Source organism: Penicillium macrosclerotiorum, assembly GCF_028827735.1.
Source record: "Penicillium macrosclerotiorum strain IBT 26536 chromosome Unknown utg000008l_segment0_segment0, whole genome shotgun sequence".
NCBI classification, from domain to species: domain Eukaryota; kingdom Fungi; phylum Ascomycota; class Eurotiomycetes; order Eurotiales; family Aspergillaceae; genus Penicillium; species Penicillium macrosclerotiorum.
Window position 1 is genome coordinate 1,975,036 of NW_026643087.1, and position 16,252 is coordinate 1,991,287.

Here is a 16,252-nt window from a genome sequence, read left to right on the forward strand (position 1 = left end):
GCCGGCAGCTGGTGGATGGCCACCAGCGAATCCCTGCTGTTGTATGTTTTTTGATAGCTTCATTTTTTTTGTTGGACTTCCTAAAATCGCTAGGTCGTTCTTGATATGTTAGAGAAAGTACTTGATATTGCAATGGGGAAATGGCCGACGAAGTGTGATCTCTGATTGGAGCATATCTTTCCTGATACACAGTCTTTACAGGGTATAGCTTCGTATCTCCGATAGGAAGAGGATCAACTTTCACGCACTCTTTTCGCTTCCTCTGCTTTTGCTATCCCTTTTGGGAGGCTTCCCTCATCGTGGTGTGTGGTGGGTTGTTGGTCTGTTCGCCGACCTATCTCATCCTGCCTGCGTTCTCAGGCTTGCCGTAGAGCGCCCTGGTTCAATATGAATATTAGTGGAGAAACAGCCTACGAGAGGCTATCTCTGATTGGAGGATATTTTTCATAGTACACCCTTTTTACAGCCAAAGCTTCACATCTCCGACAGGGAGAAATATCACATTACTTTTTTCACCCAGACAGCGTCTGTTTCTTTTTTAGCAGATCACCCTCCATAGTGAAGTGTGATGGTTTGTTAGCTTGTTCGATGATCCATCTCAACTGCCTGCATGTCACGCTTGCCGTAGATTGTCCTGGTTCAAAACGTACACGTATGTGAGAATGAGAAGAGAACATGAAGATGTTTTCGGACCCAGCCTGCTGTGATGATATATAGCCTTCTTGTCTAACTTTCATGTTACGCTAGTCCAAATACTGTAGCTTGATGGTCTGCTCTTAATCATGAAGGAAGTTGAAGAATGAATAGCCCAGAATTCCGTGCTCTATCACGTAGCAGTTACTCAGAATGCACCTCGCGGCACTGAGTTGAGTAAACCTAGACAAAGGACCAACCACAGGCAACGCGACTTGAATGGTATGGTCTACAGCTCTTTCCATACCATGGTCCTTCTAGGGTCGGAAGGATCGCTTGTGCTAGCAGAGCTGAATTTCGGCATTAAAAACAAAACATGCTTCGTTTTGAAAAACAAATCAATCATTTCAATCTCCCTGCCCCTATTCTAGACCCATCAATGTTACAAATAGCAGGTCACCTTCTAGAAGTATGTTCTGACTCATGCTCTTTCCTGTAATGGTGGCTATTCTTCTGCTCCTCGAGCCATAAGCTTCTGCTGGTTGGGATTTCACATCGAGACTAAACTTGTCCATGCGGATCATATCGACCATGATTCCATCGTCGTGCAGAAAGGAGGCTATCCATGAATGACCACCGTACTTAGTCCAATTGAAAAGTAGTTTTCCTTGGCGTACAGAACAATCGCTTGGACATCATGCTCGTTTTTAGGGTAGATGATCAACGCCGAGTATCGATCTGGCACGCGTCCATTCCACACAGATGAACACCTGGCTTTTTTGAAGTCGGCATCATTACGCCGTATCAATTGAAAATTCCATGATTCTTTGACTGGCTATGTAAGGGTGAATGCAGACAGGCAGACTTGTAAGATAATTGTGTCGCAAAATTTGAAGGACGATCGGTTGGAATAATTCTCCTGGCATTAATATGCTTCACATGTTACGATTTCTATCTACTATTGCTTTGAAAGTTTCCCCACGGATTGCCTCAAGCGGTGGGTACATACCTGGCATCGTGGGGCTAAGAAAAGATTGCATGGTTTGTCAGAGCAATCAAGTAGATTCCCCACCTCCCAAGTTCCTCTGTGCTGACTGTTGACTCTTAACTGTTCCCCGCGAGCCCCGCTTTGGCTAAATTTGTAGGCAGCTATGTTATTGGTATCTGGCTAGTGCGGGGATGCACGCAGTCTCTACAGTCCGTCCACTCCAACTCATATATGAAGTACTTCGACAAACTTCTCAGACGACCTGTAACTACAACTCGCATCAAAGCTTTGTCTTCGGAACCAACGGGCGTGACTCGATTTATCGGATTCTTCGCCATGTCGGATCAACTCACAATTATCCCGCTACGTATCGGCGGCAAAGAGACGGCGTCCGCCCCGTCCATTCGCTTTCCTGTATACTGTAACGCACAGCAGAAGGATGTTTATTTGGCCGAGTCTGCTGATGCGACAACGGCGAAACTCGCTGCAGATGCAGCTCAAGAAGCCTTCACAACTTGGAAGAAAGTTCCAGCAGTAGATCGTCGCGAACTTCTGCAAAATTACGCCAGATCTTTGCGCGCGAATACGGAAAGGCTCATCGCTGTTCAACAGGAGGAGACCAGTGCGCCGGATTTATGGTGCCGGAAGAATATCGAGCTTGCCGTTGGTTTGGTTGAGGAAACCGCCGCATGCATAACCTCGTTGAACGGATCCATTCCGCAAACTAGTTCCTCGTTGGTTCTATCTCTCGCATTCACCGTCCCCATCGGTCCTGTTCTTGTCATTGCACCGTAAGATCATCCCCTTCGTTAATCCCTCTCAACCGTTCTTCGGTTCAAAGGAAGATAAGTGACCATATATTTAGCTGGAACTCTCCCATTATCCTTGGAGCTAGAAACATCGCAACGGCTGTCGCCGCTGGCTGCACAGTTGTGTTCAAGGTATCTGAGAATTGTCCTCAATTACACCACCTTCTCGTTCATCTCTTTGAAGATGCTGGCCTTCCTAAGGGCATAATTAATGTAATCCAAGCAAGTCGAGAAATGGCCAGTGAAGTGACCGAGGCGGTGATTGCCCATCAAGCTATCCGGAAGGTCGAGTTCGTTGGCAGTGCCTCAGTTGGTCGTGCCATTGGTCAGCTCTGCGCAAAGTATTTGAAGCCTATATTCATGGAGCTGGGCGGGAAAGGACCCGCTATTGTGCTCGAAGATGCTGATTTGACGGCTGCTGCAAAGCGATGTGTACTGGGCGGTATGTGAATCTCTCGCTAACCAAAATATGCCCCAAAGGCTGTGATGCAGGTACTGATTCAGCCGTACTATAGCCTTTCTTCATCATGGCCAGCTTTGTTTCTCGACAGAGAGAATCATAGTCGCGGAGAAAGTGGCATCGGAGTTTCGCAAGCTACTACTAGCCGAAGTCGAATCCTTCCCTGTCACGGACGGAGTCAGTCCCAGGATCGTGGAAGCTTCTCGTCAAAAACTTCTCGATGCAGAGAAGAAAGGAGCTACTTTCCTTTATGGCGGCACTGACAAGCTTTCACCATCAAAGCTTCGCCCAACAATTCTTGAGGGAGTGACGAAAGACATGGATATCTATTATGAGGAGGCCTTTGGCCCTTCTGTAGCTCTTTTTGTTGCCCGTGACGATGATCATGCCATTGAGATTGCCAACGACAGCCCTTATGGACTGAATGCTGCTATTCACACGCTGGATTTCAATCGAGCTTGGCAGATGACTCAGGCTCTCGATTTTGGTCAAATCCATGTCAACAATATGACACCCCATGATGAACGTAAGAAGACAGTCTTGTACTTCGTTTTGCATTCAATGATGTACTAATTTTGCACTCCGCAGCGACATTCCCAATTGGTGGGGTAAAGGGGAGTGGATGGGGCCGAAACAATGCCCTTTGGGGTCTACGGGAGTTTAGTGAAACGAAGCTGATGACTTGGAGCGTCGAGGGACAGAAGTTTGTCTAGTCAGAGCCATCTTTTACACATAAGGACCTCATCGAATGAATCATTTCACATTTTTCAAAACTCAGCAAGTCTCAACTTTCCAGAATTCTCGTCATTGGGAGTTAATCTACAGACCCTGGTCTCCGAAGTCGACTTTCCAAAAAACCATGCTCTTCTTCCTTTGAAGCTCAAATTTTCAATGATTGATTTCTTGCAAAATACTGGTCATTGGAGAATCGCTAAACGATTTGTGGCTACGATATCTGCTCTGGGGAATTCTGCTTTTGGTTTAACTTCATAGTGACATAAGACCTCGAAAGTCATATTGTATTCTATCATATTATTCTATTAAATAGGATTGTTGGGATGATGATCAAGATTAATTCGCAAATCCGAAGGTCAGGGCATCACTTCAGAGTTTGACCTGATGATCCGGTACCGGGTGGGTCGCCTTCCTTATAAGATAGCCTTTAGCCTATTTAGATTAGCGAGCTATTTTATTAGAGATATTCATTAATCTGGAATCTAGGCTGTAGTAGATACTCTACTATTGTGGTCTGGACGGTAGGCGGAAGTTGCATAATATTAGAAACTTGAGAGGAAGTGGTAGATATGGTAGGAAATGGACGATGAATCGTGGCAGAAACCTCCGTACGTGAACAATAGTAGGCTCCAGATCACATTATATATACTTATTTATTGTGTTATATTATCTATAGCCTATACTAAATTAGAGGTTATATAATTTACTAGTAATATATTATTTATTAATACTTAGGATCATAAGAGCTTATAAGGATATATTCAGATAGTATGTCGAGAATGAGACGCGACAGAATACGGAGGCGACCAATTTGGTTCCCGGAAAATAAACCCGAGCTAAATAAGTTCTCATTGGGTGAGTAATGATTACCCCGCTTTTCAGACCGTTTCCTGGTGTTACGGCTCTGGGTTCCAGGTCTACACGGGATACCATACAAAACTGGTAAGGAATCGAGTATTCTTGTAATGGCGAGCCGCACAGAGGGAATGTGGGTCCTCGTGATATTCGAGGCCTTCTCCTCGACGACATCTTAGTTGCATTCTGCAACATTCTTTCACCTAACCGACTCTCCACCGCCCCTACTCAAGACCAATTGCCCTATTTATTATTTCTTCAACAAAAGTTGCAGCCCTTTTATCAACATACTTAAATTTTTCCTGGGAAATAAAATGTCTCATAGCAGTGTTAAGCCAGACAGAATATCGGGGAGTTGCCTATGCCAATCTGTCAGTTACGAAATTATCTTTGACAGGAACGCTCCATGGCCGCCACTGGTATGTCCCGGAGCGAGGCCAACCCAACTCGCGTCTAGTTTCAAATCTCACAAAGCATAACAGTCGGCAACTTGTCAATGTACAATGTGCCGTAAATGGACTGCCAGTCTTTTTACTCAATTTATCGTTGTTACTCCTGATCAGATCGTTCCTCCTTTATCCTCGTTTTCCACATACAAAGAATACTCATCATCGCCTGGACGGTTCCGCGGATTTTGTATCAAATGCGGTAGTTCTTTGATATGGAGGTCGGAAGATAAGAAAGATACATTAGATCTTTATGTTGGAACTATAGACGAACGATGGTTGATTGGAGAGAAGGTGAAAGGCTCGGAGAGAAAGACGAAGAACGGGATCGTTTTCGAGAGGGTAGGATCTGTTGGAAAGGAACTGTGCACGCCGTCTGAGTTCCAATTCTATTATGAGAATGCTATCCCTGGTATTACTGATCTGGTCCCTGGTGGACAGAAGTTTCTTGCGGAAAATGAGCCTGGTGTTGAAGAGCTTTATAATTGAAAATACCATAATATCATTCACAAGAATCATTGATGTTATCCAAGGTTCCGTATACTCCCATGAGTTTCTTTGAAGGGGCTGCGTTGGAAATTGCTGTCATGACTGCAATGTTCTCGGTGATTACACCGTTGTCGATTGACAAGACAGGAAGTCTGGCTTTCGGGTTCAGTTGCAGCAGCTCGGGCGACAAGGCTTTCGTCTCTTCATATTTGAGATCGAAGGATATGCCGGCCTCGTGAAGAAGAATTTGAGGGGCGAGGGAACATGCTCCAGGGAAGTAATAAAGCTTGACTGAAGGCATCTCTGAAACAAAGACTGGTAAAAAAGTACTTTCAATGTTGAGAGAGAATCTTGAATGTTCAACAGGATTGTCGATCATAAAAGCCCGTACGAGGAAAATTCGATCAGCACAGAAAGCCTTGGGATGTATGTTGGCCCTTGGCATAGACATGGTGGTCTTATATGTGTAGATATCTCTTTGAATCTTCTTCAAAGTCCTCGGGACAAAGATTGATTGCAAATCCAGACCTGCAATTTGAAACTGTCCGGGTAGTCGCGACGTCGGAATTTCGTCAACTCTGCGACTCCATCAACCTTGGATGAAGTCCACGCGACTGTCCGTTCGGAAATTTGGTTTAGCTGGATTGTCTAGGATTGGATTAGGTGCTTGCTACCATAAGCTCACATTCTCTGAGCTGAATATCTCTCGGGGTAGAAGACCTAATCTGTCCTATTCTCACAGGATGAGGGGATGTGTGACGTCGAGCCCAATTGGTATTATCACTATGTTGTATTTGTGGCAGTCTACAGCGATACTTGCATACGCATGCGCGTTCAAGGCTATCGTTCAGTTCAATGCAGGGATACAAAAGAAAACCTTCCGATTGGCCGTCCCTCAATATGCAGTAAGCTTCTATTAGTAAAACTTAGGCTCCGAGCCCCCCCCCTCTGTGAGACCGTGGCAAATACATCTATCTTCAATAGAACGCATAATACCCTAGAGGCTCAAACGAGCTAGAATATACACTTGTGCATGGTGTCTTATCAAGGGGTCAGTTTATTAATTCCTAGAGAGGTAGAACTTGAGTGACATGAATGTAATCTCTGATCGCATAATTCCAACCCAAAGTTCACCAACACATAGAGATAATTTAATCTTTGAAAAGATACATGTACGCATATTAAACCGTTAGATAGGAAAAATAGATTGATCTATGGTTTTGGCTGGAGCTAATCGCAAATCTTTGGAAGATAGCGGATCGAAGTTCGTTCTATATCGTTAGCTCAGATACCATTCAATTATATTCTAAGCCCACCCGATATTCAGCACTTGAGCACTTGAGTAATTCCACGCATCTCGGTGAGTCAATGTTGACAAACATTCAGAACGGCTGCCCCAGGGATGACAGCCTTGGGAGTGTACATTTGCCTTCGTGGCTAACACATCGCGGCTATGCTTAACCAGCTATGGCCCATCAATTTCATATTTCTCAGATTCAATGTTCTTTTGTCCCATGATCTTAATAACTTATTATTAATTTTTTTTTAGAATACTCAATTGCTACAGGCCAGAAGATCCTAGGGGGTCTCAAAGTCTGCATTTAGTATGAAACTGGGCAAAATTTGACTCTATAACGCTGCAACGCAGTGCATATAATAGGAGAATCTCCATGTGAAATTTTAGCTAGTTAATTGACTAATCAAAATTTAATTTGGCTAATGACATGAAAAGATTGCTAGGTTCATATTTCAAAGCACAGGAATGCATCGTGGAGTACTTATCATTTTCAAAAACCCCGGGATCACTCAAAAAGGACTTGCAAAATCTTGTGGCCTATGTTTTTGGCAGGAATGGGCGGGAATTCAGCATCGATAACATCCTGCAGCCCACTTTGAAGATCAACCTTGCGAGGTGGAATAAGCCATGGCTCGTCTCGCGCGGCGATGAACTTATGGCCAAGGTACAAGACCAGAAAGATGGCAATGCTAACATAGGCTGTGAGGAAAGTTGATACGTCCCATTCACGGGGGAAAAACATCTCAAATCCGTTCAACAAGAGGAGAAGAAGCATGATTGATCCCGCAGCATATGCCCCATACGGCTGTAAGAACGAGCGATACGGGAGCTCGTGGACCTCCTGGGCAAAAGTGGCTTTCCTGAAGCGGATATAGATAAAGCACGTGCATATCCAGCTAATATATCCGCTGCTGTTCGCGAGGTTGACAAACCAATTGAACACAGTAGTTGCAGACGAATTGACGCTCATGTATGCAAACACCGAGAAGAGCGAGGTGAAAATGAGTGAGACGTATGGTACCCCAGCACTTGTGCACCGCGTAAATACTTTCGGTGCCATCCCATACTTAGCTAGGGAGTAAAGACTTCTGGAAGAGAGGTACATCCAACCGTTACCAGATGACCACGCGGACAGGAGGATAAGGGTATTGATAACGGAGTCCAATCCCTTGATGCCCGCATTCTTCGCACCAATAACCCAAGGCGAAGAGGTCGCATTTTTAGACCCTCCCATAAGTCGGTTGTCATTGCTAGGGACAATCAAGCCAATCATCAGAGCGCCAAGCACATAAAATGTCACTAGCCGAATGAAGTATCGTCTTCCTGCTGTCGGTAGGTTACGTCGAGGGTTTTGCATTTCCCCCGCAGTAAGGGCGAGCAGCTCGGGGGCGAACACGAAGACGTAAATCGAGACGCGTAGGGCTCCAAGGAATGCAAGAAAACGCCCAGTCGATCCCCCGACTAGGTAATCATTCATCGGCCCAGGATCATGCCAGTAGCGAAACCCGATTGAGGTATGGTTAGGGCCACCACCATATGTAATAACCAATGCCATAAGCAGCAATCCAACAATGCCGATGACTTTGATAGATGCAAACCAGAACTCAGTCTCACCATATACATTGACTGGGAAAAGGTTCAGAGTCACGATCACGAGAATCAAAATCGTAATCCAGACAGCATTGTTGACAGATGGATGCCAGTAGCTGATGACAACAACCGAGGCTGTCACTTCAGTTGGAACCGCTAACACGAAGGTGTAATAATAAAACCACCCTAATGCAAAGCCCATGCTCCGCGAAACAAAGCGATTTCCGTAGTTTGCCACTGACGATCCGGGCACGGGGAGATAGGATGAGAATTCAACAATGGCCGTCAAGATCATGAAAACACAAGTGGCAAGCAGCGTGTACGCTAGCAGAAAGAATAGAGGACCGCCCGTATGAAGTGAATGTCCCGAGGTGACGAAGAGACCCGTTCCAATTGTGCCACCAATTGCAATCATCTGAATATGGCGAGAGGATAGACCTCGTTTCGTCTCATGGGGGATCTGCCCAATGCCCTTGGACTCCACGAGCCCCAGGTCAATTTCCTCCTCGACACCCATTTTTTCGATCTTGTTTTCGTCCTGTGTCTTTGGCAACATTGATTCTTGTATTGATATGAGTGTCTTATAATTTGAAGATATGGTCTTTCAATTGTGAGAGCAACCTTTGGAATAACTTCGATTGGAGCAAGGGGGGAGTATGCACTCTATCGAAGTCGTGGAGATCGCGTTGAATATGTACTCAAATGTGTCGGAAGATTTAGGCGTGCTTGATGTTTTGTTTCTTCAATTCTGTGGTGAGCTTCATTGTTTGCTTTATCTATCTTAAATTCCTTCCATTCGTACATTGAGGAGGGTTGGTGGCGCTTATCTGTAGGATCATTTTTGAAGCTTATCTGCTTCTCCGATCCAATCGCTGTCAACTGCTTGACCAAATGGAGTGTTTCAGGCATTTTCAGGTAATGAAAACAATGCCTGCATCAAAATCTGGTACAAGTTCCATTATTGGCCCGAAATAATTTTCACATATGTGCACCATCGCCCATCATTGTGGCGAGCGTGGGGATTTCGGATTTTCTCGGTCTGTCTTCCGCCCCGCTTTTTATACTGTAAAACGCGTATTCCATGCGCTATTATAGACCCGCCTGGCACGCAATTCGACTACTATTCTTCAGTTCTTCAAACCCTGCTTTGAATAGAGACATGATGATACGTAAAGATGCTGGCCATCATGTGAGGGTGCGCGGGCGATGGGGTTATCGGGTTATAAAATTAAGCAACTGGTCTCACCAATATAGCAAGCGATTCAGAATTCTTTCCCTCCGACGTGGTCGACCAGTTTGGCCCAGTGTACAAGGCCAGCCTGGCTCACTCAGCTATGTCTCAAGCTTGGAAGGCAAAAGCTCTGGCAGAATCACACCCAAGATGTCCCGGTTGCCAATCATCTTGATTTCTGGCATACAATTATAAGACTCTGGGGCAATTCGAGACCATCCACTTCCAAGATTTGGACGGAGATATCTTGTACTTGGTGCCGCAGGCAAGAAGGCGTCCTTTGAAATTAAGTCACGGGGTGAGAATTGCACATCTCCTCTCTCCCTCTCGAGATGCATTCGACACCATGATCTCGTTTTTCAGAACGCTGACAGACATGATCATCGCATCGATTGTCCGGGGAGGGGATGGCCATCTGTGGCGCCGCTCGCCTCTCAGGTTTGTGGGGTTCTCCACATCTCGGAGCTGTCCCCGTGGGGGCAATTCCTGCTTCTTGTTACAATTTTTAGAATGGCCGATGCTTTCGGTGTGTGTCCGGTTAAGCTCAAGAACTTGGTATTTAACTACAATTTTGTCTTTTTGGGACCGAAGAATCTGAGACGGCCACGGATCATCCGTAGATAGATATTTTCCCATATTGCACCCTTCTCCTGCTACCCTTACCATAATGAGGAATCCTTTTGCGCATTCTTCACGGAATTTCAACGATGATCCCTTTGAAATATACGGATACCGAGTCTACATAGCCGCCCTGTCGGCTACTTTAGTAAAAATCACGAAACGAAACAATCCGGATGTCAGCCTGCTAACATGACTTTCTCCTAGGCCTCCGCGATGTATAGCTACGACTCTGCATTTATTAGGGGGACGCTAGAACTTCTAGGCTTTAAGGGGTCTTTCGGCTTCGATTATGGTAGCTCGTTACTCTTTGTCCTAACGTCGTATCAATATTCTAAGCAGGTGTATTCTTCGGTGCTATCTTCGGGTTCGTCTTTGCTAAGTATCTCAGTCATAAGCCCGTTATTCTTAGATCGGGCGTTTTTTTTGCTATCGAATTAGCTCTTTAACTCCTAGGACGTATGGCTAAGCTCTAGACCAGACAAGTATTAACCGGACTAGGAGTCGGGTAAGTTATTATATCTATTTTATCCTTAGTTATAACTAGGATTCATAAGCGATCTGAATAGCGTATCGTCTACTATAATTCCCGCCTTCATCACTCAATACTCGCTAGCCCTTATCCGTAGGCGTCCTGTCGGAATCTTCGAGACTATACTCTAGGTCGCTCTCGTTTTCGGATTCTAGGTTAAGGAAGGTATTAACAAGAATATCCCGAGTATAAATCTAGCCTAATAGAGAATTACTATTAGCGTATAGCCAATTCTAGCTAGGCTACTATTAATCTAGATATTACAGATAATAGAAAGCCTATACTAACTAGCTACTAAGAATTAAATAATTAAAGTATACAAGAATCTCGCTTAGGTCTGTGATCTTCTATTATACTATGTCTATATAGCGAACCAGGGCGCTCTAGGGCAAGCCTGCGAATGCAGGCAGGATGAGATTGATCGGCAAACAAACCAACACACCACACCAAACCACGATGGAAGGGAGCCTCTCAGAGAGGAAACAGATGCTGCTACAGCGAAATATGTGTAAAGGTTGATTCTCTCCCTCTCGGAGATGCGAAGCTATATCCTGTAAAGACTTTGTACTAGGAAAGATATCCTCCAATCAGAGAGCACCCCTCGTGTGCCATTTCACCACTACAATAGTTAAGTGAGAATCCATATTATGTCTCATGTATTTCAGTGTTGTGGTGGGAAATAATTATTTTCAAAGCCTAGTAGATAGTGGAGTGTTCGGAACGCTAGTGAATTAAGTAAACTTTTAATTTGACCTAACGCGTGATGACAGGTAAGCAGTGATCTCGTATTGTTCAAATTTCCTTAATCGTACCTCGTGCATGAATTGCTGAGTTGGGAAGCCCAAATGTGGCCTTGTGGCGGAGAAGCATTATATTCAAACTAAATCAGTTTGGTACATCACTTTCAAGCAAATGGTTCGCATGGCTTTTTGAAGTCCTATATCCACAACCATGCTCAATGCTCTTTGTGGGTAATGGTCGTTTTACTGGCGAGATAAGAAATCACGGGCGTTGATTTGACTTAAACCCAGGACCAATGCCATAACACCTGGTGTAAGATTTCTCCTGTTAGTAACATCCAAGAGGCTTTATTCAGTTCTTCAAATGCTGGGAATTTTAACCCCTTGCACCTTGTATTAGTCTTTTACGCCATAATATTGAAGCATGGTGGGTTGAGACTCTTGACATGCGTCCGTGCTATGTCTAGCCAAACTCAATATTTGCCATGCTTCGGCTTTCTTTGGGGACCGGTGCATCGCACGGTGATACCCTTGACAGTCAGTTGATCTTCTCTCCGAAAGCTTCACGAAAATCTACTGATTTTTGAGGACATAAGCTGTCCGTGGGAAGCATACGGTATAATGTCCCAGCGTTTCGTTGCATAATTAAAGTTTAGTGACAGACTGTGGTAAGTAAATCTTGAAGATTAATTATAATGAAGATTTGGCTGACGCCGAGTAGCGTTTTGATCACGCAATCCGTGATTAAACCTTCTCCGCCTCTTCCACAGTCTCGCCACCCTTAGTCAATCCCATATCGTTGGCAAAGGTATCATGGGGCTTCCAAGCAGCGGAAGTTCGAGGGGAAGTCTCTTCCAGCATACGATCAATCTGCTCCAACGAAAGACCCTTGGTCTCCGAGACGCATAGAAAGGCAAAGAGGAAGCAGAAGATCAGGCATCCACCCCAGACAAAGAAGACCTTTACCCCAAGGTTACCCTTATCAGTATCAACCATGTATGGTGTAATTATGGCGATAATCTGGATATGAAAGCCAACGGTTAATAAAGAGAGTTTGAAGAATCGGGAAATAATATTTGAAACATACGCAATTCCAGAGCCAGTTAGAAGCAGTCGATAGAGCGACGCCTTTGGCACGGATGGGTAGAGGGAAGATCTCTCCAACCAACACCCAGCAGGCCGGACCCCAAGTCGAAGCAAATGCAGCGATGTAGCAGCAAGTGAACACGATCAGACACATGTTGGCTGCCTTAGATCCAGGATCGGCGGTACCAACAATGGCAACAATGAATTCGCACACACACATCACCACCGCACCATACAGCAACAGGGTACGTCGGCCAAATCGCTCAATTGTCCAGAAGGAAACGGGTGTGCAGGCAACATTGACGATGTTCATGATTGTGGACATGAGGAACGAGTTCGTCATGCCGACGGATTGGAAGAAGGTGGTTCCATAATAGACTGAGTAGAGAGTGTTGTATTAGCTTTGACTGAAATGATGACAAAGTGCAACAACGAACTTACAGATAAAGTTCACACCGGTCCACTGCTGGAACATCTGCGCGAAGACACCAACAAAGACACGGCGGAGGTTACCGCTGGGACTGCTGAAGCCACCCTTGAAGCAATCGACCCATGAGGTGCTAGTCAGTTGAGATTCATACTCATAGTTTGCCTTGATCTCAGCCAGCTCAGCCTGGATCAACGGAGTATCGGCTGCCTGGCCACGAACGCTTGCCAGAGAGGCCGAGGCTTGTTCCAGCTTTCCAACTTTGACGAGGTATCGCGGAGACTCGGGGAGGAAGAACAAGCCGAGAGCAAGGATACCGGCCCAAACCAACTGGATGGCGATTGGGATACGGTAAGAACCGGCATCTTCCCTGTTCGAAGTTCCTTGGGTTGCGCCAGATGCTGAGAGAAGACCAATGGTAACGGCGAATTGATAGATTGACACCAGCGTACCACGAATCTTCTTGGGACTGATCTCAGACACATATAGAACCACGGTGGCAGATACACCTCCCACACCAAAACCAGCGATGAGACGACCGATAACCAGGCCAGTAACATTGTGTGAGGCAACCTGTCCAGCGACACCGCATGCAAAGATGAAGCAAGAAATCATAATAGTGAGACGACGACCGATACGCTCCGCAGCCTCACCACCAATCAAGGCTCCAAAGAAGGTTCCTGCGGACAGGATCGAAGTAATCAGGGATTTCTGCCAACTCGCGAGCACATAGCCAGTCGAGTCGATGTCGGTGGACACAGCGTGGCCGAAATGCTCCTTGACATAGGCCATACCCTCGACACCACTAATATATCCAGAGTCATATCCAAAAAGCATACCACCAAAGCATGCGAAACCACAAATCAGATAGGCTCGAAACGAGATCGGAGCCTCGATTCTGCTCACGTCGGAGCTTCCTATGGGAAGCTGCGCCATTATGGAGGAGGAAGGTGAAGACTTCTTCAAGTTAAACTCTGTGAATAGAATATGAAGGATCTGAACCAGACAAGACGAATGGGAAAAAGTAACCTGACGACGAAGGAAAGACGGCAGAGGGCCTCAACTCTTTATTATCTCTCCACCTACGCCTACCTACCGACCCTCGTTTCCGATAATCCCCCGTACCCCGACATTGTGGCCAGGTTACACTCGGCAAACGTTGCTTAGACCAACAGGACCATTTTTGATGCCCCATAATCTCTGGAGTTTGCCGCCAAGGGTTCCCGATGTAAGGACAGTTCGCAGCCACATGTTTAGAGAACTAGCCTGACTAGCCTGACCGAGTGCCCAAAGAAGGAAGCAAGGTCAAACCCCCCTGAAAAAGAGCACCGAAATGGTCGGGCAGCACGTTCATCCTCATACTGGCCAGAGTCGGATTTGCGAGTAACATGAGGTCAAGAGGGAGAATATCATGGTGTGGCGCAACTAGGCCGAGCGACGCGTCACTGCGATAGCTTGGCAGGATTTGTGATTTGCAAGGGCCATCTCCAGTTTTTCAAAACCCCCAAGTTTATTTCGGCGCTACCCATGTTTAAAATTAGTGGACCGTGGGCAATTGCGCTATTGGCTTGCCGCCTGTTTCTCCGTACCAGGCGAGATTATTGCCGAAAAGAAACGCGGGCCGAGTACTCTCCACACGCTCATGGAGGGCAACCAATTTGCTGATCCATGGATCAATCACAGTTTTGGCATGGGGATTTAGATGCCAAAAAAAATCAGCTTGTTCGGGTAAAGTTCGGGTTTATTGGCTCATTTCTCACATCTCCGCTTCCAAATATCCTACCATGGTCTAACATATTTCGCTGTAAGTGCCTTCCACCGCTCCACACAGATTTCCAATTTTCCCTACCACCATATTTTTTGAATTCATACCCAACACCACCATCATAATATGACCAATTTCGATGAATCGAATCTCGCATTTCAGATGCTCGCCTAGCAACATCAAGCGTTACAAAGCCTAATATATCGCTGTTGGCACGTGAGTTTGAGCGTACACTAAAATTGTGTCAAACAGAAAACAGGGCCAAATAATACTGAACTTTGTGCTGAATACGCTCTCAAAGCCTACCAGAAAGAATTTCTACCTGGTTCATTTTCAAAAGAAACGGGTCTTTGTAGAAAGTTTGTTCAATGAATCCAAAGATTTACCACCGAGAACGACTACTACAACATCTATAAAGGGTTATATTACGCTTGGTATAGCAGTGCAATGGCTTCAATTCTTCATTAAATCAACAAATAATTGAATAAAATCAGGTTAAAAAACGTATCCTAACATTCGATAATCATAGTTTCTATTTTTACGCGCTGCTAACTTCTTAACGTAATACGTGCGTTAGGATAACGCACCTTTCTTGATAGCTCCGTCGATCTACCTTGCAAGTTTACTGTTACCGAGTCTCTAATTCTTTACACGGGCTCAGGTCTATAGAGTAGACTGATGACATTACTAGTCGTAGAGTGCCTAGTTAGTTTAATTAGTACTTGAGGATAACTACTAAGTATTCCTCCTAGTATAGTATGGTATATTCTTGTATTGTACTATAGATTGAATCAAGTAACTAAAATAGTCGATAAGTAGATTTTAAAAGCATAACTTAAAGACAATCCAGAGACATAATGAACGGGACAGGAAACTCATAGTGGTAGCGGGGGTGCAAGGTGCACTAAGAAAGACTTTGAGTCTTGAGATCATTCGAAGAAAGGGCAAGGCGTTTAATAGGCCTCTCCCTGCATTCGAGTAGTGTATAGTCACAGTGAATACCACGCCAGAAATACGCCGAGAAACCTCAGATTGATGTCTACATGAGCCTTCTATGCAGGCCAGGTGCTCTCAGAGGGGTGGGGGTGGGGGAGAAAAGTAGTGCAGAGCGGCAGTGTATAAAGCATTTTTGGCGGGATTGGGCACTCCGAGCACCCGCAGGTTCAGACATACTGGGTATCACCGTTGAATCAACGATTGCCCTCTACTTCTGAAGATAGGCGCTCTCTGCTGCTGGACCCCTACAGCAATCTTGGATCCCGGGATCGACTTGAGATGTGTGGTGAGATGCTGGTAATGTTTCTCGCCCGGGTTTATGGTTCATCTGATAGGCAGCGTGGGTAGACCATGACCCCAGGTCGCAGTGAAGTCTTTGGAGATGTCCTGGTCGCACCATTTGGTGCCTCCTCTATATATTCGACATCAGGAGAACAGAACTGAAATTGAAATAGAAAGTCGGGAGACCACGCCACGGCCAACCCTCACTCCTCGAGCTCCCAAGCATGGCAGAATAGCGCTACGATAGCAAGACCGAGGGGACTCACCCGCTCG

The 16,252-nt window shown here is 45.5% G+C and overlaps 5 protein-coding genes across 5 annotated transcripts; 2 read left to right on the forward strand and 3 right to left on the reverse strand.

Moving 5' to 3' along the window:
* Positions 1-1,852: 1,852 nt before the first annotated feature.
* Positions 1,853-3,603, forward strand: N7462_008884 (ALDH-like protein; the record flags this gene model as incomplete). Its single annotated transcript, XM_057080598.1, has 4 exons — positions 1,853-2,412; positions 2,487-2,872; positions 2,982-3,416; positions 3,479-3,603. The coding sequence occupies 4 exons, from the start codon at positions 1,853-1,855 to the stop codon at positions 3,601-3,603; spliced, it is 1,506 nt and encodes a 501-aa protein (XP_056930926.1).
* Positions 3,604-4,886: 1,283 nt separating this feature from the next.
* Positions 4,887-5,415, forward strand: N7462_008885 (uncharacterized protein; the record flags this gene model as incomplete). The annotated part of the gene is made up of 2 exons (XM_057080599.1): positions 4,887-4,899; positions 5,081-5,415. The coding sequence occupies 2 exons, from the start codon at positions 4,887-4,889 to the stop codon at positions 5,413-5,415; spliced, it is 348 nt and encodes a 115-aa protein (XP_056930927.1).
* A 13-nt stretch (positions 5,416-5,428) lies between these two features.
* N7462_008886 (uncharacterized protein) lies at positions 5,429-5,716 on the reverse strand (the record flags this gene model as incomplete). Its single annotated transcript, XM_057080600.1, has 1 exon — positions 5,429-5,716. The coding sequence occupies one exon, from the start codon at positions 5,714-5,716 to the stop codon at positions 5,429-5,431; it is 288 nt and encodes a 95-aa protein (XP_056930928.1).
* Positions 5,717-7,217: 1,501 nt separating this feature from the next.
* Positions 7,218-8,858, reverse strand: N7462_008887 (uncharacterized protein; the record flags this gene model as incomplete). The annotated part of the gene is made up of 1 exon (XM_057080601.1): positions 7,218-8,858. The coding sequence occupies one exon, from the start codon at positions 8,856-8,858 to the stop codon at positions 7,218-7,220; it is 1,641 nt and encodes a 546-aa protein (XP_056930929.1).
* A 3,309-nt stretch (positions 8,859-12,167) lies between these two features.
* Positions 12,168-13,872, reverse strand: N7462_008888 (sugar porter family MFS transporter; the record flags this gene model as incomplete). The annotated part of the gene is made up of 3 exons (XM_057080602.1): positions 12,168-12,443; positions 12,511-12,887; positions 12,951-13,872. 3 exons carry the CDS (start codon positions 13,870-13,872, stop codon positions 12,168-12,170), a joined length of 1,575 nt encoding a protein of 524 aa, XP_056930930.1.
* Positions 13,873-16,252: the final 2,380 nt, after the last annotated feature.